The 27,946-nt window shown below is 52.0% G+C and overlaps 2 protein-coding genes across 3 annotated transcripts; both read left to right on the top strand.

Annotated features, from left to right (window-relative positions):
• Positions 1-20: 20 nt before the first annotated feature.
• On the top strand, positions 21-27,936 carry LOC127922169 (rho GTPase-activating protein SYDE1-like; the record flags this gene model as incomplete). Its single annotated transcript, XM_052505857.1, has 4 exons — positions 21-197; positions 7,138-7,374; positions 10,125-10,251; positions 27,832-27,936. Coding segments are annotated over 4 exons (646 nt in total), but the record flags the coding sequence as incomplete, so codon positions are not given.
• Positions 14,300-25,562, top strand: LOC127922170 (uncharacterized). Of its 2 annotated transcripts, XM_052505858.1 has the most exons (4): positions 14,300-14,427; positions 14,850-15,061; positions 24,686-25,109; positions 25,214-25,562. In XM_052505858.1, the coding sequence occupies exons 1-4, from the start codon at positions 14,331-14,333 to the stop codon at positions 25,264-25,266; spliced, it is 786 nt and encodes a 261-aa protein (XP_052361818.1). In that variant the 5' UTR covers positions 14,300-14,330; the 3' UTR covers positions 25,267-25,562. The 2 variants fall into 2 exon arrangements, 1 of the variants encoding a protein (XP_052361818.1); XR_008110579.1 differs by lacking the exons at positions 14,300-14,427; positions 24,686-25,109 and having other exon boundaries at positions 14,693-15,061; positions 25,320-25,562.
• Positions 27,937-27,946: the final 10 nt, after the last annotated feature.

The raw sequence follows: 27,946 nt of genomic DNA, 5'->3' as shown, positions 1-27,946 counted from the left end.
GCCTGCTAACCTCCAGGGGCTCTCTGCCCCTCAACCACACCTTCAACCTGGAGCTGGAGAGGGCCAGGCTGCTGAAACTGGTGGTGCTCACTCCTTACCCCGGGCTGAGACGACCACCACGAAGGGCAGCGACTCCACAGCAGCGACCAGGAACAGGGTCTGCTGTCTGGGGCTGTGTCCATACCCCTCTGTTCAAGGTAGGAGCAACCAGAGAGTTAGAAGTTCCTCCTATGAACGTAGTAGATGCAGTTCTATGTCTCACTGTTGTTATATCAAATCAAATCAAATGTATTTATATAGCCCTTCGTACATATATATGCCATTTAGCAGACGCTTTATCCAAAGCGACTTACAGTCATGTGTGCATACATTCTACGTATGGGTGGTCCCGGAATCGAACCCACTAACTACCCTGGCGTTACAAGCGCCATGCTCTACCTTACATCAGCTGATATCTCAAAGTGCTGTACAGAAACCCAGCCTAAAACCCCAAACAGCAAGCAATGCAGGTGTAGAAGCACGTACCATCCACCCCACTGATGCTTGGCACTGTGAGGATGCAGCAGAAGGGGGTTTTTCATACCAGTGGACTTTATTTTATCTGAAGGCATCTTAGCTCACCTTAGTTCCTGATCTTCTTTTGGAATCACTCTGTCAATCAACTGTGTTTGATCTTCTCTTGTTCATTCCCTCCTTCTGTCTCTCTCCTTCCCTTCTGCTATCTCTTCTGTCCCTTCTCCTTCCCTCTTCTGTCCCTCTCCTTCCCCTTCTGCTATCTCTTCTCCTTCTGTCCCTCTGCTATCTCTTCTGTCCCTCCTCTGCTATCTCTTTCCTTCCCTCTTCTGCTATCTCTTGTGTCCCTCTCCTTCCTTCTGCTATCTCTTCTGTCCCTCTCCTTCTCCTTCTGCTATCTCTTCTGTCCCTCTCCTTCCCCTTCTGCTATCTCTTCTGTCCCTCTCCTTCCCCTTCTGCTATCTCTTCTGTCCCTCTCCTTCCCCTTCTGCTATCTCTCTTCTGTCCCTCTCCTTCCCCTTCTGCTATCTCTTCTGTCCCTGTCCCTCTCCTTCCCCTTCTGCTATCTCTTCTGTCCCTCTCCTTCCCTTTCTGCTATCTCTTCTGTCCCTCTCCTTCTCCCTTCTGCTATCTCTTCTGTCCCTCTCCTTCCCCTTCTGCTATCTCTTCTGTCCCTCTCCTTCCCCTTCTGCTATCTCTTCTGTCCCTCTCCTTCCCCTTCTGCTATCTCTTGTGTCCCTCTCCTTCCCCTTCTGCTATCTCTTCTGTCCCTCTCCTTCCCCTTCTGCTATCTCTTCTGTCCCTCTCCTTCCCCTTCTGCTATCTCTTCTGTCCCTCTCCTTCCCCTTCTGTCCCTTTCCTCTTTCCCCTTCTGCTATCTCTTCTGTCCCTCTCCTTCCCCTTCTGCTATCTCTTCTGTCCCTCTCCTTCCCCTTCTGCTATCTCTTCTGTCCCTCTCCTTCCCCCTTCTGCTATCTCTTCTGTCCCTCTCCTTCCCCTTCTGCTATCTCTTCTGTCCCTCTCCTTCCCCTTCTGCTATCTCTTCTGTCCCTCTCCTTCCCTTCTGCTATCTCTTCTGTCCCTCTCCTTCCCCTTCTGTCCCTCTCCTTCCCCCTTCTGCTATCTCTTCTGTCCCTCTCCTTCCCCTTCTGCTATCTCTTCTGTCCCTCTCCTTCCCCTTCTGCTATCTCTTCTGTCCCTCTCCTTCCCCTTCTGCTATCTCTTCTGTCCCTCTCCTTCCCCTTCTGCTATCTCTTCTGTCCCTCTCCTTCCCCTTCTGCTATCTCTTCTGTCCCTCTCCTTCCCCTTCTGTCCCTCTCCTTCTCCCTTCTGCTATCTCTTCTGTCCCTCCTTCCCCTTCTGTATCTCCTTCCCTTCTGTCCCTCTCCTTCCCCTTCTGCTATCTCTTCTGTCCCTCTCCTTCCCCTTCTGCTATCTCTTCTGTCCCTCTCCTTCTCCCTTCTGTCCTATCTCTTCTGTCCCTCTCCTTTACCCCTTCTGTCCCTCTCCTTCCTACCTTCTGCTATCTCTTCTGTCCCTCTCCTTCCCCTTCTGCTATCTCTTCTGTCCCTCTCTTCCCCTTCTGCTATCTCTTCTGTCCCTCTCCTTCTCCCTTCTGCTATCTCTTCTGTCCCTCTCCTTCCCCTTCTGTCCTCTTCTGTCCCTCTCCCCTTCTGCTATCTCTTCTGTCCCTCTCCTTCCCCTTCTGCTATCTCTTCTGTCCCTCCTTTACCCTTCTGTCCCTTCCCCTTCTGCTATCTCTTCTGTCCCTCTCCTTCCCCTTCTGCTATCTCTTCTGTCCTCCCTTCCTTCTGCTATCCTTCTGTCCCTCTCCTTCCCCTTCTGCTATCTCTTCTGTCCCTCTCCTTCCCCTTCTGCTATCTCTTCTGTCCCTCTCCTTCCCCTTCTGCTATCTCTTCTGTCCCTCTCCTTCCCCTTCTGCTATCTCTTCTGTCCCTCTCCTTCCCCTTCTGATCTCTTCTGTCCCTCTCCTTCCCCTTCTGCTATCTCTTCTGTCCCTCTCCTTCCCTTCTGCTATCTCTTCTGTCCCTCTCCTTCCCCTTCTGCTATCTCTTCTGTCCCTCTCCTTCCCCTTCTGCTATCTCTTCTGTCCCTCTCCTTCCCCTTCTGCTATCTCTTCTGTCCCTCTCCTTCCCCTTCTGCTATCTCTTCTGTCCCTCTCCTTCCCCTTCTGCTATCTCTTCTGTCCCTCTCCTTCTGCCCTTCTGCTATCTCTTCTGTCCCTCTCCTTCCCCTTCTGCTATCTCTTCTGTCCCTCTCCTTCTCCCTTCTGCTATCTCTTCTGCCCTCTCCTTCCTTCTGCTATCTCTTCTGTCCCTCTCTTCTCCTTCTGCTATCTCTTCTGTCCCTCTCCTTCCCCTTCTGCTATCTCTTCTGTCCTCTCCTTCCTTCTGCTATCTCTTCTGTCCCTCTCCTTCCCCTTCTGCTATCTCTTCTGTCCCTCTCCTTCCCCTTCTGCTATCCCTGTCCCTCTCTTCTCCCTTCTGCTATCTCTTGTGTCCCTCTCCTTCCCTTCTGCTATCTCTTCTGTCCCTCTCCTTCCCCTTCTGCTATATCTTCTGTCCCTCTCCTTCCCCCTTCTGCTATCTCTTCTGTCCCTCTCCTTCCCCTTCTGCTATCTCTTCTGTCCCTCTCCTTCCCCTTCTGCTATCTCTTCTGTCCCTCTCCTTCCCCTTCTGCTATCTCTTCTGTCCCTCTCCTTCCCCTTCTGCTATCTCTTCTGTCCCTCCTTCCCCTTCTGCTATCTCTTCTGTCCTCTCCTTCCCTTCTGCTATCTCTTCTGTCCCTCTCCTTCCCCTTCTGCTATCTCTTCTGTCCCTCTCCTTCCCCTTCTGCTATCTCTTCTGTCCCTCTCCTTCCCCTTCTGCTATCTCTTCTGTCCCTCTCCTTCCCCTTCTGCTATCTCTTCTGTCCCTCTTCCCCTTCTGCTATCTCTTCTGTCCCTCTCCTTCCCCTTCTGCTATCTCTTGTGTCCCTCTCCTTCCCCTTCTGCTATCTCTTCTGTCCCTCTCCTTCCCTTCTGCTATCTCTTCTGTCCCTCTCCTTCCCTTCTGCTATCTCTTCTGTCCCTCTCCTTTCTGTCCATGCCTTCTGCTATCTCTTCTGTCCCTCTCCTTCTGCCCTTCTGCTATCTCTTGTGTCCCTCTCCTTCTGCCTTCTGCTATCTCTTCTGTCCCTCTCCTTCTGCCTTCTGCTATCTCTTCTGTCCTCTCTCCTTCCCCTTCTGCTATCTCTTCTGTCCTCTCCTTCCCCAGCCTCTCAGGTCTCCTTGTCTCTTCCCCCCTTCTGCTAGCTCTTCCCCGTCCCTCTCCTTCTCCCTTCTGCTATCTCTTCTGTCCTCTCCTTCCCCTTCTGCTATCTCTTCTGTCCCTTCCTCTGCCTTCTGAAGAGTCTGGCTGAATCCAGAAGAGAGGCCTCCTTCCCCTTCTACAGCATCACTGTTGTCACAGGACAACACCCCCACCCTTTACACTGCTATCTCTTCAGGACCCTCCCCACCTTCATTTATCTGTTCTGTCCCTCTCCTTTGCCACCTCATTTCTTCAGTCCCTCTCCTTCCCTTTGCTATCTCTTCTGTCCCTCTCCTTCCCCTTCTTTACTCTTCTGTCCCCCACCTCATTTCTGCTATCTCAGTAACCCCCTCCTCATTTACATCTCTTCTGTCCAACTCCTTCCCCTTCTGCTATCTCTCTGTCCCTAACCTTCCCCTTCTCATTTTCACTGTCCTTCCTACACAGGACAATCTCCCCCTCTCCTTCCCCTTTCTATCTCTTCTGTCCCTTCCTTCCACCTCATTTCTTCTGTCCCTCTCCCCTTCACCTATCTCTTCTGTCCCTCTCCTTCCCCTTTACACTATCTCTTCACAGGACAACAACCCTCCTCATTTCTGCTATCCCCACCTCATCCTTCTCCCTTCCCTCATCTCTTTACTGTCCCTCTCCTTCTCCCACCTCATTTACAGGACAATAACTCCTGTCCCTCATTTACACTATCTTGTCCCTTCTACTAGGACTCTTCTGTCCCTCATCCTTCACAGGACCTTCTGCCCATCCTCATTTCCTTTCCTTCATACACCTTCTGCTATCTCTTTGTCCACAGGACAACAACTCACCTCATTTACACAGGACAATAACCCCCACCTCATCTTTACACTGTTCATACACCAACCCCTTCTGCTATCTCTTCTGTCCAACTCCTTCTCCCTTCTGCTATCTCTTCTGTCCCCACCTCATTTACACTATCTCATCTGGACAATAACCCTCACCTCATCCCCTTCTGCTATCTCTTCTGTCCCTCTCCTTCCCACTGCTATCTCTTCTGTCCCTCTCCTTCTCCCTTTACTATCTCTTCTGTCCCCCACCTCCCCTTTGCTATCTCTTCTGTCCCTCCCCCACCTCATTTACTTACTGATTCATCCCTCTCCTTCCACCTCATTTGCACTCTTCTGTACACAGGACAACTCCTTCTCCCATTCTGCTATCTCTTCTGGACAATCCCTCTCCTTTACACTGTTTCTGTCCCTCTCCTTCCCCTTCTGCTATCTCTTCTGGACCCTCCCCACCTCTTTATCTCTTCATACACAGTCCCTCTCCTTCCCCTCATTTACACTGATTCATACACAGGACAACCCCTTCTCTATCTCTTCTGTCCCTCTCCTTCTCCCTTCTGCTATCTCTTCATCCCTCAACCCCACCTCATTTGCTATCTCTTCTGTCCAACTCTCCTTCCCCTTCTGCTATCTCTTCTGATTCCTATCTCAGGACAACTCCCCTTCTGCTATCTCTTCTGTCCCACCTCATTTACACAGGACAATAACCCCTATCTCTTTACACTGTTCCCAGGACTACAACCCCTTCTGCTATCTCTTCTGTCCCTCTCCTTTCCCTTCTGCTATCTCTTCTGTCCCTCTCACTTCTTCTGGACTATCTCTTCTGTCCCTAACTCCTTCCCCTTCTGCTATCTCTTCTGTCCCAATAACCTTCTCCCTTTACACAGGATCTCTTCTGATTCATACCTTCCTTCTGCTATCTCTTCTGTCCCTCTCCTTCTCCCTCTGCTATTCTTCTGTCCTCTCCTTCCCCTTCTGCTATCTCTTCTGTCCCTCTCCTTCCCCTTCTGCTATCTCTTCTGTTACCTCACAGGACTACAACCCCACTGCTATTTACTTGGTCCCTCTCCTTCCCCTTCTGCTATCTCTTCTGTCCCTCTCACTTTTACTGGACAACTCTTCTGTCCTCTTTACCATACACCCCTTCTGCTATCTCTTCTGTACCAGGACAACAACCCCCACTCTATCTCTTCTGTCCAGGACAATAACCCCCACCTCTTCTTCTGATTCATACACAGGTCCCTCTCCTTCTCCCTTCTGCTATCTCTTCTGTCCAATAACTCCCACTCCCTTCTGCTATCTCTTCTGTCCCTCTCCTTCCCCTTCTGCTATCTCTTCTGTCCCTCTCCTTCACCCCCTGCTATCTCTTCTGTCCCTACTCCTTCCCCCTTCTGCATCTCTTGTGTCCCTAACCCCTTCCTCATTTTCTGATCCCTCTCCAATAACCCTTCACCTATCTCTTCTGTCCCTCTCTTCCCCTTCTGCTATCTCTTCTGTCCCTCTCCTTCCCACTTCTGCTTTCTCTTCTGTCCCTCTCCTTCCCTTCTGCTATCTCTTCTGGACCTCTCCCCCCTTCATTTATCTCTTCATACACAGTCCCTCTCCTTCTCTTCTGCTATCTCTTCTGTCCCTCTCCTTCATTTACTTCTGCTATCTCTTCTGTCCCTCTCCTTCCCCTTCTGCTGATCTCTTCTGTCCCTCTCCTTCCCCTTCTGCTATCTCTTCTTCTTGTCCCTCTCCTTCCCTTCTGCTATCTCTTCTGTCCCTCTCCTTCCCTTCTGATTATCTCTTCTGTCCCTCTCATTTACCTTCTGCTATCTCTTCTGTCCCCCACTCTTCCCCTTCACTGATTCTTCAGGACCCCCCTTCCCCTTCTGCTATCTCTTCTGTCCCTCTCCCCTCCCTTCTGCTATCTCTTCTGTCCCTCTCCTTCCCCCTTCTGCTATCTCTTCTGTCCCTCTCCTTCCCCTTCTGTTATCTCTTCTGTCCCTCTCCTTCCCTTCTGCTATCTCTTCTGTCCCTCTTCCTTCCCCTTCTAACCCCCTTCTGCTATCTCTTCTGTCCCTCTCCTTCCCCTTCTTCTATCTCTTCTGTCCCTCTCCTTCTCCTTCTGCTGATCTCTTCTGTCCCTCCCTTCCTTCTGTCCCTTCTGCTATCTCTTCTGTCCCTCTCCTTCCCCTTCTGCTATCTCTTCTGTCCCTCTCCTTCCCCTTCTACACTATCTCTTCTGTCCCTCTCCTTCCCCTTCTGCTATCTCTTGTGTCCCTCTCCTTCCCCATTCTGCTATCTCTTCTGTCCCTCTCTTTCCTTCTGGACAATCTCTTCCCCCCTCTCCTTCTGCCTTCTGCTATCTCTTCTGTCCTCTCCTTCTGCCTTCTACACATCTCTTCTGTCCCTCTCATTCCCTTCTGCTTCTCTTCTGTCCCCCCTTCCCCTGTCCCTCTCACCCCCCTTCTGCTATCTCTTCTGTCCCTCCCTTCCACTTCTGTCCTCCTTCCCCAGCCTCTCGGTCTCAGCAGATATGCGTTAGATTAGAGCCCAGGGGTCTACTGTACGTGAAGCTGACCCTGTTGGAGCAGTGGGAGCCCCCCGACCCCCGACCCTGCCACCTCAACCCCCCCATGGTGTTTGGAGTGGAGCTGCGCCACCTGGTGGACAAGGAGAACACCGCTGCCCCAGTTCCTCTGCTCATACAGAAGAGTGTGGCTGAGATCCAGAAGAGAGGCCTGAGGGTTAGTTAGTTTACAGCACACTGTTGAATACACAGGACAACACCCCCACCTCATTTACACTGTTTCATACACAGGACAACAACCCCCACCTCATTTATACTGTTTCATACACAGGACAACAACCCCCACCTCATTTACACTGTTTCATACACAGGACAATAACCCTCACCTCATTTACACTGATTCATACACAGGACAATAATCCCCACCTCATTTACACTGTTTCATACACAGGACAATAACCCCCACCTCATTTACACTGATTCATACACAGGACAACAACCCCCCCCTCATTTACACAGGACAACACCCCCCCCACCTCATTTACACTGTTTCATACACAGGACAACAACCCCCACCTCATTTACACTGATTCATACACAGGACAACAACCCCCACCTCATTTACACTGATTCATACACAGGACAATAACCCCCACCTCATTTACACTGATTCATACACAGGACAACACCCCCCCACCTCATTTACACTGATTCATACACAGGACAATAACCCCCACCTCATTTACACTGATTCATACACAGGACAACACCCCCCCACCTCATTTACACTGATTCATACACAGGACAATAACCCCCACCTCATTTACACTGATTCATACACAGGACAACAACCCCCACCTCATTTACACTGATTCATACACAGGACAATAACCCCACCTCATTTACACTGATTCATACACAGGACAATAACCCCACCTCATTTACACTGATTCATACACAGGACAATAACCCCACCTCATTTACACTGATTCATACACAGGACAATAACCCCCACCTCATTTACACTGATTCATACACAGGACAATAACCCCCACCTCATTTACACTGATTCATACACAGGACAACAACCCCCCACCTCATTTACACTGATTCATACACAGGACAACACCCCCACCTCATTTACACAGGACAACACAGGACACACCTCATTTACACTGATTCATACACAGGACAATAACCCCCACCTCATTTACACTGATTCATACACAGGACAACACCCCCCACCTCATTTACACTGATTCATACACAGGACAATAACCCCCACCTCATTTACACTGATTCATACACAGGACAACACCCCCCACCTCATTTACACTGATTCATACACAGGACAATAACCCCACCTCATTTACACTGATTCATACACAGGACAACAACCCCACCTCATTTACACTGATTCATACACAGGACAACAACCCCCACCTCATTTACACTGATTCATACACAGGACAATAACCCCCACCTCATTTACACTGATTCATACACAGGACAATAACCCCCACCTCATTTACACTGATTCATACACAGGACAATAACCCCACCTCATTTACACTGATTCATACACAGGACAATAACCCCACCTCATTTACACTGATTCATACACAGGACAACAACCCCACCTCATTTACACTGATTCATACACAGGACAACACCCTCACCTCATTTACACAGGACAACAACCCCACACCTCATTTACACTGATTCATACACAGGACAACAACCCCTCACCTCATTTACACTGATTCATACACAGGACAACAACCCCCACCTCATTTACACTGTTTCATACACAGGACAATAACCCCCACCTCATTTACACTGTTTCATACACAGGACAACAACCCCCACCTCATTTACACTGATTCATACACAGGACAACACCCCCCCACCTCATTTACACTGTTTCATACACAGGACAACAACCCCCACCTCATTTACACTGTTTCATACACAGGACAATAATCCCCACCTCATTTACACAGGACAACACCCCCCCCACCTCATTTACACTGTTTCATACACAGGACAACAACCCCACCTCATTTACACTGATTCATACACAGGACAACAACCCCCACCTCATTTACACTGATTCATACACAGGACAACAACCCCCACCTCATTTACACTGATTCATACACAGGACAATAACCCCACCTCATTTACACTGATTCATACACAGGACAACACCCCCACCTCATTTACACTGATTCATACACAGGACAATAACCCCCACCTCATTTACACTGATTCATACACAGGACAACACCCCCACCTCATTTACACTGATTCATACACAGGACAATAACCCCACCTCATTTACACTGATTCATACACAGGACAACAACCCCCACCTCATTTACACTGATTCATACACAGGACAATAACCCCCACCTCATTTACACTGATTCATACACAGGACAATAACCCCACCTCATTTACACTGATTCATACACAGGACAACAACCCCCACCTCATTTACACTGATTCATACACAGGACAACAACCCCACCTCATTTACACTGATTCATACACAGGACAATAACCCCCACCTCATTTACACTGATTCATACACAGGACAATAACCCCACCTCATTTACACTGATTCATACACAGGACAACAACCCCCACCTCATTTATACTGATTCATACACAGGACAACAACCCCACCTCATTTATACTGTTTCATACACAGGACAACAACCCCCACCTCATTTACACTGATTCATACACAGGACAACAACCCCCACCTCATTTATACTGTTTCATACACAGGACAACACCCCCACCTCATTTATACTGTTTCTGTCTGTCTGTCGGCCTGTCTGTCATCTGTCTGTCTGTCTGTCTGTCTGTCTGTCTGTCTGTCTGTCTGTCGGCCTGTCTGTCTGTCTGTCGGCCTTCCTGTCTGTCTGTCTGTTTGTCTGCCTGTCTGTCTGTCTGTAGGTGGTGGGTCTGTACCGTCTGTGTGGTTCAGCAGCAGTGAAGAAGGAACTGAGAGACGCGTTTGAGAGGGACAGTGCTGCTGTCAGCCTGAATGAAGAGGCTTATCCTGACATCAACGTGATCACAGGTCAGTCCCCTGTCCCCCTACACCAGTCTCCATCAGCATCAACGTCATCACAGGTCAGTCCCCTGTCCCCCTACACCAGTCTCTATCAGCATCAACGTCATCACAGGTCAGTCCCCTGTCCCCTACACCAGTCTCTATCAGCATCAACGTCATTTACAGGTCATCCCTGTCCCCTACACCAGTCTCTATCAGCATCAACCTCATCACAGGTCAGTCCCCTGTCCCCTACACCAGTCTCTATCAGCATCAACCTCATCACAGGTCAGTCCCCTGTCCCCTACACCAGTCTCTATCAGCATCAACCTCATCACAGGTCAGTCCCTGTCCCCCTACACAGGAGTCTCCCCTATCAGCATCAACGTCATCACAGGTCAGTCCCTGTCCCCTACACCAGTCTCTATCAGCATCAACGTCATCACAGGTCAGTCCCTGTCCCCTACACCAGTCTCTATCAGCATCAACGTCATCACAGGTCAGTCCCCTGTCCCCACAGGACAGGTCAACCCCTGTCCACCAGTCTCTATCAGCATGGTCATCACAGGTCAGTCCCCTGTCCCCTACACCAGTCTCTATCATCACAGGTCCCCCCCCACCTCACAGGTCAGGTCAGTCCCTGTCCCCTACACCAGTCTCTATCAGCATCAACGTCATCACAGGTCCCCTGTCCCCTACACCAGTCTCTATCCAACGTGGTCAGTCCCTGTCCCCTACACCAGTCTCTATCAGCATCAACGTCTGTCACAGGTCGTCCCCTGTCCCCTACACCAGTCTCTATCAGCATCAACGTCATCACAGGTCAGTCCCTGTCCCCTACACCAGTCTCTATCAGCATCAACGTCATCATCAGTAGGTCAGTCCCCTGTCCCCTACACCAGTCTCTATCAGCATCAACGTCATCACAGGTCAGTCCCCTGTCCCCTGTCTCTATCCATCAACGTCACACAGGTCAGTCCCTGTCCCCCACTCTCTATCAGCATCAACGTCATCACAGGTCAGTCCCTGTCCCCTACACCAGTCTCTATCAGCATCAACGTCATCACAGGTCAGTCCCCTGTCCCCTACACCAGTCTCTATCAGCATCAACGTGATCACAGGTCAGTCCCCTGTCCCCCTACACCAGTCTCTATCCTGGTCAGTCCCCTGTCCCCTACACCCTGTCCCCCTACACCAGTCTCTATCAGCATCAACGTGATCACTTTATCATCCTGGTCAGTCCCCTGTCCCCCTACACCAGTCTCTATCAGCATCAACGTGATCACAGGTCAGTCCCCTGTCCCCTACACCAGTCTCTATCAGCATCCCCTGTCCCCTACACCAGTCTCTATCCTGGTCAGTCCCCTGTCCCCCTACACCAGTCTCTATCAGCATCAACGTGATCACAGGTCAGTCCCCTGTCCCCTACACCAGTCTCTATCAGCATCAACGTCATCACAGGTCAGTCCCTGTCCCCTACACCAGTCTCTATCAGCATCAACGTCATCACAGGTCAGTCCCCTGTCCCCTACACCAGTCTCTATCAGCATCAACGTCATCACAGGTCAGTCCCTGTCTCCTACACCAGTCTCTATCAGCATCAACGTCATCACAGGTCAGTCCCTTTTCCCCTACACCAGTCTCTATCAGCATCAACGTGATCACAGGTCAGTCCCCTGTCCCCCTACACCAGTCTCTATCCTGGTCAGTCCCCTGTCCCCTACACCAGTCTCTATCAGCATCAACGTCATCACAGGTCAGTCCCCTGTCCCCCTACACCAGTCTCTATCAGCATCAACGTCATCACAGGTCAGTCCCTGTCCCCTACACCAGTCTCTATCAGCATCAACGTCATCACAGGTCAGTCCCTGTCCCCCTACACCAGTCTCTATCAGCATCAACGTCATCACAGGTCAGTCCCTGTCCCCTACACCAGTCTCTATCAGCATCAACGGCATCACAGGTCAGTCCCTGTCCCCTACACCAGTCTCTATCAGCATCAACGTCATCACAGGTCAGTCCCTGTCCCCTACACCAGTCTCTATCAGCATCAACGTCATCACAGGTCAGTCCCTGTCCCCTACACCAGTCTCTATCAGCATCAACGTCATCACAGGTCAGTCCCCCTGTCCCCCTACACCAGTCTCTATCAGCATCAACGTCATCACAGGTCAGTCCCTGTCCCCTACACCAGTCTCTATCAGCATCAACGTCTTCACAGGTCAGTCCCTGTCCCCTACACCAGTCTCTATCCTGGTCAGTCCCTGTCCCCCTACACCAGTCTCTATCAGCATCAACGTCATCACAGGTCAGTCCCTGTCCCCTACACCAGTCTCTATCAGCATCAACGTCATCACAGGTCAGTCCCCTGTCCCCTACACCAGTCTCTATCAGCATCAACGTCATCACAGGTCAGTCCCTGTCCCCTACACCAGTCTCTATCAGCATCAACGTCATCACAGGTCACTCCCCTGTCCCCTACACCAGTCTCTATCAGCATCAACGCTATCACAGGTCACTCCCCTGTCCCCCTACACCAGTCTCTATCCTGGTCAGTCCCCTGTCCCCTACACCAGTCTCTATCCTGGCTCAGTCCCTGTCCCCTACACCAGTCTCTATCAGCATCAACGTCATCACAGGTCAGTCCCTGTCCCCCTACACCAGTCTCTATCCTGGTCAGTCCCTGTCCCCTACACCAGTCTCTATCAGCATCAATGTCATCACAGGTCAGTCCCCTGTCCCCTACACCAGTCTCTATCAGCATCAACCTCATCACAGGTCAGTCCCCTGTCCCCTACACCAGTCTCTATCAGCATCAACGTCATCACAGGTCAGTCCCTGTCCCCCTACACCAGTCTCTATCAGCATCAACCTCATCACAGGTCAGTCCCCTGTCCCCTACACCAGTCTCTATCAGCATCAACGTCATCACAGGTCAGTCCCTGTCCCCCTACACCAGTCTCTATTAGCATCAACGTCATCACAGGTCAGTCCCCTGTCCCCTACACCAGTCTCTATCAGCATCAACCTCATCACAGGTCAGTCCCCTGTCCCCCTACACCAGTCTCTATCAGCATCAACGCTCATCACAGGTCAGTCCCCTGTCCCCTACACCAGTCTCTATCAGCATCAACGTCATCACAGGTCACTCCCCTGTCCCCTACACCAGTCTCTATCAGCATCAACGTCATCACAGGTCACTCCCCTGTCCCCTACACCAGTCTCTATCCTGGTCAGTCCCTGTCCCCCTACACCAGTCTCTATCCTGGTCAGTCCCCTGTCCCCTACACCAGTCTCTATCAGCATCAACGTCATCACAGGTCAGTCCCCTGTCCCCTACACCAGTCTCTATCCTGGTCAGTCCCCTGTCCCCTACACCAGTCTCTATCAGCATCAACGTCATCACAGGTCAGTCCCCTGTCCCCTACACCAGTCTCTATCAGCATCAACCTCATCACAGGTCAGTCCCTGTCCCCTACACCAGTCTCTATCAGCATCAACGTCATCACAGGTCAGTCCCTGTCCCCCTACACCAGTCTCTATCAGCATCAACCTCATCACAGGTCAGTCCCCTGTCCCCCTACACCAGTCTCTATCAGCATCAACGTCATCACAGGTCAGTCCCTGTCCCCTACACCAGTCTCTATTAGCATCAACGTCATCACAGGTCAGTCCCCTGTCCCCTACACCAGTCTCTATCAGCATCAACGTCATCACAGGTCAGTCCCCTGTCCCCTACACCAGTCTCTATCAGCATCAACGTCATCACAGGTCGTCCCTGTCCCCTACACCAGTCTCTATCAGCATCAACGTCATCACAGGTCAGTCCCTGTCCCCCTACACCAGTCTCTATCAGCATCAACGTCTATCACAGGTCAGTCCCCTGTCCCCTACACCAGTCTCTATCAGCATCAACGTCATCACAGGTCAGTCCCCTGTCTCCCTACACCAGTCTCTATCAGCATCAACGTCATCACAGGTCAGTCCCTGTCCCCTACACAGTCTCTATCCCCAGTCCCCTGTCCCCTACACCAGTCTCTATCCTGGTCAGTCCCTGTCCCCTACACCAGTCTCTATCAGCATCAACGTCATCACAGGTCAGTCCCATGTCCCCCTACACCAGTCTCTATCAGCATCAACGTCATCACAGGTCAGTCCCCTGTCCCCCTACACCAGTCTCTATCAGCATCAACGTCATCACAGGTCAGTCCCCTGTCCCCTACACCAGTCTCTATCAGCATCAACGTCATCACAGGTCAGTCCCCTGTCCCCCTACACCAGTCTCTATCAGCATCAACGTCATCACAGGTCAGTCCCTGTCCCCTACACCAGTCTCTATCAGCATCAACGTCATCACAGGTCAGTCCCCTGTCCCCCTACACCAGTCTCTATCAGCATCAACGTCATCACAGGTCAGTCCCTTTCCCTACACCAGTCTCTATCCTGTCAGTCCCCTGTCCCCCTACACCAGTCTCTATCCTGGTCAGTCCCCTGTCCCCCTACACCAGTCTCTATCCTGGTCAGTCCCCTGTCCCCCTACACCAGTCTCTATCAGCATCAACGTGATCACAGGTCAGTCCCCTGTCCCCCTACACCAGTCTCTATCAGCATCAACGTCATCACAGGTCAGTCCCCTGTCCCCCTACACCAGTCTCTATCAGCATCAACGTCATCACAGGTCAGTCCCCTGTCCCCCTACACCAGTCTCTATCAGCATCAACGTCATCACAGGTCAGTCCCCTGTCCCCCTACACCAGTCTCTATCAGCATCAACGTCATCACAGGTCAGTCCCCTGTCCCCCTACACCAGTCTCTATCAGCATCAACGTCATCACAGGTCAGTCCCCTGTCCCCCTACACCAGTCTCTATCCTGGTCAGTCCCTGTCCCCCTACACCAGTCTCTATCAGCATCAACGTCATCACAGGTCAGTCCCCTGTCCCCTACACCAGTCTCTATCAGCATCAACGTCATCACAGGTCAGTCCCTGTCCCCTACACCAGTCTCTATCAGCATCAACGTCATCACAGGTCAGTCCCCTGTCCCCTACACCAGTCTCTATCAGCATCAACGTCATCACAGGTCAGTCCCCTGTCCCCTACACCAGTCTCTATCAGCATCAACGTCATCACAGGTCAGTCCCCTGTCCCCTACACCAGTCTCTATCAGCATCAACGTCATCACAGGTCAGTCCCCTGTCCCCTACACCAGTCTCTATCAGCATCAACGTCATCACAGGTCAGTCCCCTGTCCCCTACACCAGTCTCTATCAGCATCAACGTCATCACAGGTCAGTCCCCTGTCCCCTACACCAGTCTCTATCAGCATCAACGTCATCACAGGTCAGTCCCTGTCCCCCTACACCAGTCTCTATCAGCATCAACGTCTTCACAGGTCAGTCCCCTGTCCCCCTACACCAGTCTCTATCCTGGTCAGTCCCCTGTCCCCCTACACCAGTCTCTATCAGCATCAACGTCATCACAGGTCAGTCCCCTGTCCCCTACACCAGTCTCTATCAGCATCAACGTCATCACAGGTCCAGTCCCCTGTCCCCTACACCAGTCTCTATCAGCATCAACGTCATCACAGGTCAGTCCCCTGTCCCCTACACCAGTCTCTATCAGCATCAACGTCATCACAGGTCACTCCCTGTCCCCCTACACCAGTCTCTATCAGCATCAACGTCATCACAGGTCACTCCCTGTCCCCTACACCAGTCTCTATCCTGGTCAGTCCCCTGTCCCCTACACCAGTCTCTATCCTGGTCAGTCCCTGTCCCCTACACCAGTCTCTATCAGCATCAACGCCATCACAGGTCAGTCCCTGTCCCCCTACACCAGTCTCTATCCTGGTCAGTCCCCTGTCCCCTACACCAGTCTCTATCAGCATCAACGTCATCACAGGTCAGTCCCCTGTCCCCTACACCAGTCTCTATCAGCATCAACCTCATCACAGGTCAGTCCCTGTCCCCTACACCAGTCTCTATCAGCATCAACGCATCACAGGTCAGTCCCCTGTCCCCTACACCAGTCTCTATCAGCATCAACCTCATCACAGGTCAGTCCCTGTCCCCTACACCAGTCTCTATCAGCATCAACGCCATCACAGGTCAGTCCCTGTCCCCTACACCAGTCTCTATTAGCATCAACGCTCATCACAGGTCAGTCCCCTGTCCCCCTACACCAGTCTCTATCAGCATCAACCTCATCACAGGTCAGTCCCCTGTCCCCTACACCAGTCTCTATCAGCATCAACGCTCATCACAGGTCAGTCCCCTGTCCCCTACACCAGTCTCTATCAGCATCAACGCATCACAGGTCACTCCCTGTCCCCTACACCAGTCTCTATCAGCATCAACGTCATCACAGGTCACTCCCTGTCCCCTACACCAGTCTCTATCCTGGTCAGTCCCTGTCCCCTACACCAGTCTCTATCCTGGTCAGTCCCCTGTCCCCTACACCAGTCTCTATCAGCATCAACGTCATCACAGGTCAGTCCCCTGTCCCCTACACCAGTCTCTATCCTGGTCAGTCCCCTGTCCCCTACACCAGTCTCTATCAGCATCAACGCATCACAGGTCAGTCCCCTGTCCCCTACACCAGTCTCTATCAGCATCAACCTCATCACAGGTCAGTCCCCTGTCCCCTACACCAGTCTCTATCAGCATCAACGTCATCACAGGTCAGTCCCCTGTCCCCTACACTAGTCTCTATCAGCATCAACCTCATCACAGGTCAGTCCCCTGTCCCCTACACCAGTCTCTATCAGCATCAACGCCATCACAGGTCAGTCCCTGTCCCCTACACCAGTCTCTATTAGCATCAACGTCATCACAGGTCAGTCCCCTGTCCTCTACACCAGTCTCTATCAGCATCAACCTCATCACAGGTCAGTCCCCTGTCCCCTACACCAGTCTCTATCAGCATCAACGCATCACAGGTCAGTCCCTGTCCCCTACACCAGTCTCTATCAGCATCAACGTCATCACAGGTCAGTCCCTGTCCCTACACCAGTCTCTATCAGCATCAACGTCATCACAGGTCAGTCCCCTGTCCCCTACACCAGTCTCTATCAGCATCAACGCTCATCACAGGTCAGTCCCCTGTCCCCTACACCAGTCTCTATCAGCATCAACGGTCACAGGTCCCCTGTCCCCCTACACCAGTCTCTATCAGCATCCACATCATCACAGGTCAGTCCCCTGTCCCCTACACCAGTCTCCATCAGCATCCGTCATCACAGGTCAGTCCCCTGTCCCCTACACCAGTCTCTATCAGCATCAACGTCATCACAGGTCACTCCCCTGTCCCCTACACCAGTCTCCATCAGCATCAACGTCATCACAGGTCAGTCCCCTGTCCCCTACACCAGTCTCTATCAGCATCAACGTGATCACAGGTCAGTCCCCTGTCCCCTACACCAGTCTCTATCAGCATCAACGTGATCACAGGTCAGTCCCTGTCCCCCTACACCTGTCTCTATCAGCATCAACGTCATCACAGGTCAGTCCCCTGTCCCCTACACCAGTCTCTATCAGCATCAACGTGATCACAGGTCAGTCCCTGTCCCCTACACCAGTCTCTATCAGCATCAACGTCATCACAGGTCTCAGTCCCCTGTCCCCTACACCAGTCTCTATCAGCATCAACGTCATCACAGGTCAGTCCCTGTCTCCCTACACCAGTCTCTATCAGCATCAACGTCATCACAGGTCAGTCCCTGTCCCCTACACCAGTCTCTATCCTGGTCAGTCCCCTGTCCCCTACACCAGTCTCTATCCTGGTCAGTCCCCTGTCCCCTACACCAGTCTCTATCAGCATCAACGTGATCACAGGTCAGTCCCCTGTCCCCTACACCAGTCTCTATCAGCATCAACGTCATCACAGGTCAGTCCCCTGTCCCCTTTACACCAGTCTCTATCAGCATCAACGCATCACAGGTCAGTCCCCTGTCCCCTACACCAGTCTCTATCAGCATCAACGTCATCACAGGTCAGTCCCCTGTCCCCATACACCAGTCTCTATCAGCATCAACGTCATCACAGGTCAGTCCCTGTCCCCTACACCAGTCTCTATCAGCATCAAACGTCATCACAGGTCAGTCCCTGTCTCCCTACACCAGTCTCTATCAGCATCAACGCATCACAGGTCAGTCCCTTTCCCCCTACACCAGTCTCTATCAGCATCAACGTGATCACAGGTCAGTCCCCTGTCCCCTACACAGTCTCTATCCTGGTCAGTCCCCTGTCCCCTACACCAGTCTCTATCCTGGTCAGTCCCCTGTCCCCTCTACACCAGTCTCTATCAGCATCAACGTGATCAGGTCAGTCCCTGTCCCCCTACACCAGTCTCTATCAGCATCAACGTCATCACAGGTCAGTCCCCTGTCCCCCTACACCAGTCTCTATCAGCATCAACGCTCATCACAGGTCAGTCCCTGTCCCCTACACCAGTCTCTATCAGCATCAACGCTATCACAGGTCAGTCCCTGTCCCCCTACACTAGTCTCTATCAGCATCAACGCTATCACAGGTCAGTCCCCTGTCCCCTACACCAGTCTCTATCAGCATCAACGTGATCACAGGTCAGTCCCCTGTCCCCTACACCAGTCTCTATCCTGGTCAGTCCCCTGTCCCCTACACCAGTCTCTATCAGCATCAACGCCATCACAGGTCAGTCCCCTGTCCCCTACACCAGTCTCTATCAGTATCAACGTCATCACAGGTCAGTCCTGTCCCCTACACCAGTCTCTATCAGCATCAACGTCTATCACAGGTCAGTCCCTGTCCCTACACCAGTCTCTATCAGCATCAACGTCATCACAGGTCAGTCCCTGTCCCCTACACCAGTCTCTATCAGCATCAATTCACAGGTCAGTCCCTGTCCCCTACACCAGTCTCTATCAGCATCAACGTCATCACAGGTCAGTCCCTGTCCCCTACACCAGTCTCTATCAGCATCAACGTCATCACAGGTCAGTCCCCTGTCCCCTACACCAGTCTCTATCAGCATCAACGTCATCACAGGTCAGTCCCCTGTCCCCTACACCAGTCTCTATCAGCATCAACGCATCACAGGTCAGTCCCCTGTCCCCTACACCAGTCTCTATCAGCATCAACGTCATCACAGGTCAGTCCCTGTCCCCTACACCAGTCTCTATCAGCATCAACGTCATCACAGGTCAGTCCCCTGTCCCCTACACCAGTCTCTATCAGCATCAACGTCATCACAGGTCAGTCCCCTGTCCCCCTACACCAGTCTCTATCAGCATCAACGTCATCACAGGTCAGTCCCCTGTCCCCTCTACACCAGTCCTATCCTGGCTGTCCCCTAGTCTCTATCAGCATCAACGTCTTCACAGGTCAGTCCCTGTCCCCCTACACCAGTCTCTATCAGCATCAACGTCATCACAGGTCAGTCCCCTGTCCCCCTACACCAGTCTCTATCAGCATCAACGTCATCACAGGTCAGTCCCTGTCCCCTACACCAGTCTCTATCAGCATCAACGTCATCACAGGTCACTCCCTGTCCCCCTGCACCAGTCTCTATCAGCATCAACGTCATCACAGGTCACTCCCCTGTCCCCCTACACCAGTCTCTATCCTGCATCAACGTCTCTATCCTGGTCAGTCCCTGTCCCCCTACACCAGTCTCTATCAGCATCAACGTCATCACAGGTCAGTCCCCTGTCCCCCTACCTGGTCACCAGTCTCTATCAGCATCACGTCATCACAGGTCAGTCCCTGTCCCCTACACCAGTCTCTATCAGCATCAACGTCATCACAGGTCAGTCCCTGTCCCCCTACACCAGTCTCTATCAGCATCAACGTCATCACAGGTCAGTCCCCTGTCCCCCTACACCAGTCTCTATCAGCATCAACCTCATCACAGGTCAGTCCCTGTCCCCCTACACCAGTCTCTATCAGCATCAAACGTCATCACAGGTCAGTCCCCTGTCCCCCTACACCAGTCTCTATCAGCATCAACGTCATCACAGGTCAGTCCCCTGTCCCCTACACCAGTCTCTATCAGCATCAACGTCATCACAGGTCAGTCCCTGTCCCCTTGCACCAGTCTCTATCAGCATCAACGTCATCACAGGTCAGTCCCCTGTCCCCTACACCAGTCTCTATCAGCATCAACGTCATCACAGGTCAGTCCCCTGTCCCCTACACCAGTCTCTATCAGCATCAACGTCATCACAGGTCAGTCCCTTTCCCCTACACCAGTCTCTATCAGCATCAACGTCATCACAGGTCAGTCCCCTTTCCCCCTACACCAGTCTCTATCAGCATCAACATCACAGGTCAGTCCCCTGTCCCCTACACCAGTCTCTATCCTGGTCAGTCCCCTGTCCCCTACACCAGTCTCTATCAGCATCAACGCATCACAGGTCAGTCCCCTGTCCCCCACCAGTCTCTATCAGCATCAACGCCATCACAGGTCCAGTCCTGTCCCCTACACCAGTCTCTATCAGCATCAACGTCATCACAGGTCAGTCCCCTGTCCCCTACACCAGTCTCTATCAGCATCAACGTCATCACAGGTCAGTCCCCTGTCCCCTACACCAGTCTCTATCAGCATCAACGTCATCACAGGTCAGTCCCTGTCCCCCTACACCAGTCTCTATCAGCATCAACGTCATCACAGGTCAGTCCCTGTCCCCTACACCAGTCTCTATCAGCATCAACGTCATCACAGGTCAGTCCCTGTCCCCTACACAGTCTCTATCAGCATCAACGTCATCACAGGTCAGTCCCTGTCCCCTACACCAGTCTCTATCAGCATCAACGTCATCACAGGTCAGTCCCCTGTCCCCCTACACCAGTCTCTATCAGCATCAACGCATCACAGGTCAGTCCCTGTCCCCTACACCAGTCTCTATCCTGGTCAGTCCCCTGTCCCCTACACCAGTCTCTATCAGCATCAATGTCATCACAGGTCAGTCCCCTGTCCCCCTACACCAGTCTCTATCAGCATCAACGTCATCACAGGTCAGTCCCCTGTCCCCTACACCAGTCTCTATCGGCATCAACGTCATCACAGGTCAGTCCCTGTCCCCTACACCAGTCTCTATCAGCATCAACGCTATCACAGGTCACTCCCTGTCCCCTACACCAGTCTCTATCAGCATCAACATCATCACAGGTCACTCCCTGTCCCCTACACCAGTCTCTATCCTGGCTCAGTCCCTGTCCCCTACACCAGTCTCTATCCTGGTCAGTCCCTGTCCCCCTACACCAGTCTCTATCAGCATCAACGCATCACAGGTCAGTCCCCCCCTGTCCCCTGGTCAGTCCCCTGTCCCCCTACACCAGTCTCTATCAGCATCAACGCTATCACAGGTCAGTCCCCTGTCCCCTACACCAGTCTCTATCAGCATCAACCTCTCACAGGTCAGTCCCTGTCCCCTACACCAGTCCTATCAGCATCAACGTCATCACAGGTCAGTCCCTGTCCCCTACACCAGTCTCTATCAGCATCAACCTCATCACAGGTCAGTCCCCTGTCCCCCTACACCAGTCTCTATCAGCATCAACGCATCACAGGTCAGTCCCTGTCCCCTACACCAGTCTCTATTAGCATCAACGCATCACAGGTCAGTCCCTGTCCCCCTACACCAGTCTCTATCAGCATCAACCCCATCACAGGTCAGTCCCTGTCCCCTACACCAGTCTCTATCAGCATCAACGTCATCACAGGTCAGTCCCCTGTCCCCCTACACCAGTCTCTATCAGCATCAACGTCATCACAGGTCAGTCCCTGTCCCCTACATCAGTCTCTATTAGCATCAACGTCATCACAGGTCAGTCCCTGTCCCCTACACCAGTCTCTATCAGCATCAACGTCATCACAGGTCAGTCCCTGTCCCCCCTACACCAGTCTCTATCAGCATCAACGTCATCACAGGTCAGTCCCTGTCCCCCACCTCTCTATCAGCATCCACATCACACAGGTCAGTCCCTGTCCCCTACACCAGTCTCCATCAGCATCAACGTCATCACAGGTCAGTCCCCTGTCCCCTACACCAGTCTTCTATCAGCATCAACGTCATCACAGGTCACTCCCTGTCCCCTACACCAGTCTCCATCAGCATCAACGCATCACAGGTCAGTCCCCTGTCCCCTACACCAGTCTCTATCAGCATCAACGTGATCACAGGTCAGTCCCTGTCCCCTACACCAGTCTCTATCAGCATCAACGTGATCACAGGTCAGTCCCCTGTCCCCCTACACCTGTCTCTATCAGCATCAACGTCATCACAGGTCAGTCCCCTGTCCCCTACACCAGTCTCTATCAGCATCAACGTGATCACAGGTCAGTCCCCTGTCCCCCTACACCAGTCTCTAACAGCATCAACGTGATCACAGGTCAGTCCCCTGTCCTCTACACCAGTCCTATCAGCATCAATGTCATCCAGGTCAGTCCCTGTCCCCTACACCAGTCTCTATCAGCATCAACGTCATCACAGGTCAGTCCCCTGTCCCCTACACCAGTCTCTATCAGCATCAACGTGATCACAGGTCAGTCCCTGTCCCTTACACCAGTCTCTATCAGCATCAACGTCATCACAGGTCAGTCCCTGTCTCCCTACACCAGTCTCTATCAGCATCAACGTCATCACAGGTCAGTCCCTGTCCCCTACACCAGTGTCTATCAGCATCAACGTCATCACAGGTCAGTCCCTGTCCCCTACACAGTCTCTATCAGCATCATCGTCATCACAGGTCAGTCCCTGTCCCCCTACACCAGTCTCTGGCTCAGGGTCAGTCCCTGTCCCCCTACACTAGTCTCTATCAGCATCAACGTCTTCACAGGTCAGTCCCTGTCCTCTACACCAGTCTCTATCAGCATCAACCTCATCACAGGTCAGGTCCCCTGTCCCCTACACCAGTCTCTATCAGCATCAACGCATCACAGGTCAGTCCCCTGTCCCTACACCAGTCTCTATCAGCATCAACGTCATCACAGGTCAGTCCTTTTCCCCTACACCAGTCTCTATCAGCATCAACGTCATCACAGGTCAGTCCCCTGTCCCCTACACCAGTCTCTATCAGCATCAATCGTCATCACAGGTCAGTCCCCTATCCCCCTACACCAGTCTCTATCAGCATCAACGTCATCACAGGTCAGTCCCTGTCCCCTACACCAGTCTCTATCAGCATCAACGTCATCACAGGTCCAGTCCCCTGTCCCCTACACCAGTCTCTATCAGCATCAACGTCATCACAGGTGGGTCCCATGTCCCCTACACCAGTCTCCATCAGCATCCAAGCGTCTTCACAGGTCAATCCTGTCCCCCTTACACCAGTCTCTATCAGCATCAACATCTTCACAGGTCAGTCCCTGTCCCCCTACACAAGTCTCTATCAGCATCAACGTCTTCACAGGTCAGTCCCCTGTCCCCTACACCAGTCTCTACAGCATCAACGTCATCACAGGTCAGCCCCCTGTCCCCCTACACCAGTCTCTATCAGCATCAACGTCATCACAGGTCAGTCCCTGTCCCCTACACAGTCTCTATCAGCATCAACATCATCACAGGTCAGTCCCCTGTCCCCCTGCACCAGTCTCTATCAGCATCATCGTCATCACAGGTCAGTCCCTGTCCCCTACACCAGTCTCTATCAGCATCAACGTCATCACAGGTCAGTCCCCTGTCCCCTACACCAGTCTCTATCAGCATCAATCACAGGTCAGTCCCTGTCCCCCTTCACCAGTCATCAGCATCAACGTCATCACAGGTCAGTCCCTGTCCCCCTACACCAGTCTCTATCAGCATCAACGTCATCACAGGTCAGTCCCTGTCCCCTACACCAGTCTCTATCAGCATCAACGTCATCACAGGTCAGTCCCCTGTCCCCTACACCAGTCTCTATCAGCATCAACGCGTCATCACAGGTCAGTCCCTGTCCCCTACACCAGTCTCTATCAGCATCAACGTCTTCACAGGTCAGTCCCCTGTCCCCTACACCAGTCTCTATCAGCATCAACGCCATCACTGGTCAGTCCCCTGTCCCCTACACATCAGCAATAACGTCATCACAGGTCAGTCCCCTGTCCCCCTACACTAGTCTCTATCAGCATCAACGTCATCACAGGTCAGTCTCCTGTCCCCTACACCAGTCTCTATCAGCATCAAGCGTCATCACAGGTCAGTCCCCCTGTCCCCTACACAGTCTCTATCAGCATCAACGTCATCACAGGTCAGTCCCCTATCCCCTACACCTGTCTCTATCAGCATCAATGTCATCACAGGTCAGTCCCCTGTCCCCTACACCAGTCTCTATCAGCATCAAGGTCATCACAGGTCAGTCCCTGTCCCCTACACCAGTCTCTATCAGCATCAACGTCATCACAGGTCAGTCCCTGTCCCCTACACCAGTCTCTATCAGCATCAACGTCATCATAGGTCACTCCCTGTCCCCTACACAGTCTCTATCAGCATCAACGTCATCACAGGTCAGTCCCCTGTCCCCCTACACCAGTCTCTATCAGCATCAACGTCATCACAGGTCAGTCCCCTGTCCCCCTACACCAGTCTCTATCAGCATCAACGTCATCACAGGTCAGTCCCCTGTCCCCCAACACCAGTCTCTATCAGCATCAACGTCTTCACAGGTCAGTCCCCTGTCCCCCTACACCAGTCTCTATCAGCATCAACGTCTTCACAGGTCAGTCCCCTGTCCCCCTACACCAGTCTCTATCAGCATCAACGTCATCACAGGTCAGTCCCATGTCCCCCTACACCAGTCTCTATTAGCATCAACGTCATCACAGGTCAGTCCCCTGTCCCCCTACACCAGTCTCTATCAGCATCAACGTCATCACAGGTCAGTCCCCTGTCCCCCTACACCAGTCTCTATCAGCATCAACGTCATCACAGGTCAGTCCCCTGTCCCCCTACACCAGTCTCTATCAGCATCAACGTCATCACAGGTCAGTCCCTGTCCCCTACACCAGTCTCTATCAGCATCAACGTCATCACAGGTCAGTCCCCTGTCCCCCTACACCAGTCTCTATCAGCATCAACGTCATCATAGGTCACTCCCCTGTCCCCCTACACCAGTCTCTATCAGCATCAACGTCATCACAGGTCAGTCCCCTGTCCCCCTACACCAGTCTCTATCAGCATCAACGTCATCACAGGTCAGTCCCCTGTCCCCCTACACCAGTCTCTATCAGCATCAACGTCATCACAGGTCAGTCCCCTGTCCCCCAACACCAGTCTCTATCAGCATCAACGTCTTCACAGGTCAGTCCCCTGTCCCCCTACACCAGTCTCTATCAGCATCAACGTCTTCACAGGTCAGTCCCCTGTCCCCCTACACCAGTCTCTATCAGCATCAACGTCATCACAGGTCAGTCCCATGTCCCCTACACCCAGTCTCTATTAGCATCAACGTCTATCACAGGTCAGTCCCTGTCCCCTACACCAGTCTCTATCAGCATCAACGTCATCACAGGTCAGTCCCATGTCCCCTACACCAGTGTCTATCAGCATCAACTTCATCACAGGTCAGTCCCTGTCCCCTACACCAGTCTCTATCAGCATCAACGTCATCACAGGTCAGTCCCTGTCCCCTACACCAGTCTCTATCAGCATCAATCGTCATCACAGGTCGTCCTGTCCCCTACACCAGTCTCTATCAGCATCAACGTCATCACAGGTCGTCCCTGTCCCCTACACCAGTCTCTATCAGCATCAACGTCATCACAGGTCAGTCCCCTGTCCCCTACACCAGTCTCTATCAGCATCAACGTCATCACAGGTCAGTCCCTGTCCCCTACACCAGTCTCTATCAGCATCAACGTCATCACAGGTCAGTCCCTGTCCCCCTACACCAGTCTCTATCAGCATCAACGTCATCACAGGTCAGTCCCAGTCCCCTACACCAGTCTCTATCAGCATCAACGTCTTCACAGGTCAGTCCCTGTCCCCTACACCAGTCTCTATCAGCATCAACGTCTTCACAGGTCAGTCCCCTGTCCCCCTACACCAGTCTTTATCAGCATCAACGTCATCACAGGTCAGTCCCATGTCCCCCTACACCAGTCTCCATCAGCATCAACGTCTTCACAGGTCAGTCCCCTGTCCCCCTACACCAGTCTCTATCAGCATCAACGTCTTCACAGGTCAGTCCCCTGTCCCCCTACACCAGTCTCTATCAGCATCAACGTCTTCACAGGTCAGTCCCCTGTCCCCCTACACCAGTCTTTATCAGCATCAACGTCATCACAGGTCAGTCCCCTGTCCCCCTACACCAGTCTCTATCAGCATCAACGTCATCACAGGTCACTCCCTGTCCCCTACACCCAGTCTCTATCAGCATCAAACGTCATCACAGGTCAGTCCCTGTCCCCCCTACCCAGTCTCTATCAGCATCAAGCGTCATCACAGGTCAGTCCCTGTCCCCCTACCAGTCTCTATCAGCATCAACGTTATCACAGGTCAGGTCCCTGTCCCCTACACCAGTCTCTATCAGAATCAACGTCATCACAGGCAGTCCCCTGTCCCCTACACCAGTCTCTATCAGCATCAACGTCATCACAGGTCAGTCCCCTGTCCCCCTACACCAGTCTCTATCAGCATCAACGTCATCACAGGTCAGTCCCCAGTCCCCCTACACCAGTCTCTATCAGCATCAACGTCTTCACAGGTCAGTCCCCTGTCCCCCTACACCAGTCTCTATCAGCATCAACGTCTTCACAGGTCAGTCCCCTGTCCCCCTACACCAGTCTCTATCAGCATCAACGTCATCACAGGTCAGTCCCCTGTCCCCCTACACCAGTCTCTATCAGCATCAACATCAAAGGTCAAATGTTGTCTCAGTGAATTGTATTTTTTCTTAAAGGGTAGCTTGTGTGTAGCGTCGCTTCTTCCAGTGTGAAGTTATTTGATAGGTTGGTAAACTCTATTTCCAGAGTAGCTTCCCCCGACACGGCTCATACCAACTTATAAAACATACCTACCTTAGATGAAGCCTTACCAATATATTGGACCAAATGTAACTGATCCTCGTAAAAGGAAGCTGTAGGAGGGTTTGGGGTTTGGTCGTAGTTAAACCTTAGATGAAGCCTTACCAATATATTTGACCAAATGTAAACCTTAGATGAAGCCTTACCAATGAAGACTATTTGACCAAATGTAACTGATCCTCGTAAAAGGAAGCTGTAGGAGGTTTGGGGTTTAAACCTTAGATGAAGCCCTACCAATATATTTGAAGACCAAATGTAAACCTCTTAAAAGATGAAGACTTACCAATATATTTGACCAAATGTAACTGATCCTAAAGGGAGACGTAAAAGGAAAACCTTAGCTGTTTGACCAAATGTAACTGAGGAGGGTTTGGGGTCGTAGTTAAACCTTAGATGAAGCCCTACCAATATATTTGAAATGTAACTGATCAAATGTAACTGATCCTCTTAACCAAATGAAGCAGTAGGAGGAGGGTTTGGGGTTTGGCTCGTAGTTAAACCCTTAGATGAAGCCTTACCAATATATTTGCCCAAATGAAACTGATCCTCGTAAAAGGAAGCTGTAGGAGGGTTTGGGGTCGTAGTTAAACCTTTTGTTTTCATTCCTTCCTGCTGATGTTTATGTTCAGGCATTCTGAAGGACTACCTACGTGAGCTGCCGATCCTCCTATCTGGGACCTTGTACGAGGTGGTTTTGGAAGCCATGTCTCCTCCTCCTTCTCGCTCCTCCCCTGGCACCTCCTC

Source organism: Oncorhynchus keta, unplaced genomic scaffold (assembly GCF_023373465.1).
Source record: "Oncorhynchus keta strain PuntledgeMale-10-30-2019 unplaced genomic scaffold, Oket_V2 Un_contig_24821_pilon_pilon, whole genome shotgun sequence".
Classification (NCBI taxonomy): Eukaryota; Metazoa; Chordata; class Actinopteri; order Salmoniformes; family Salmonidae; genus Oncorhynchus; species Oncorhynchus keta.
This window is presented reverse-complemented; position numbering and strand designations above follow the sequence as displayed.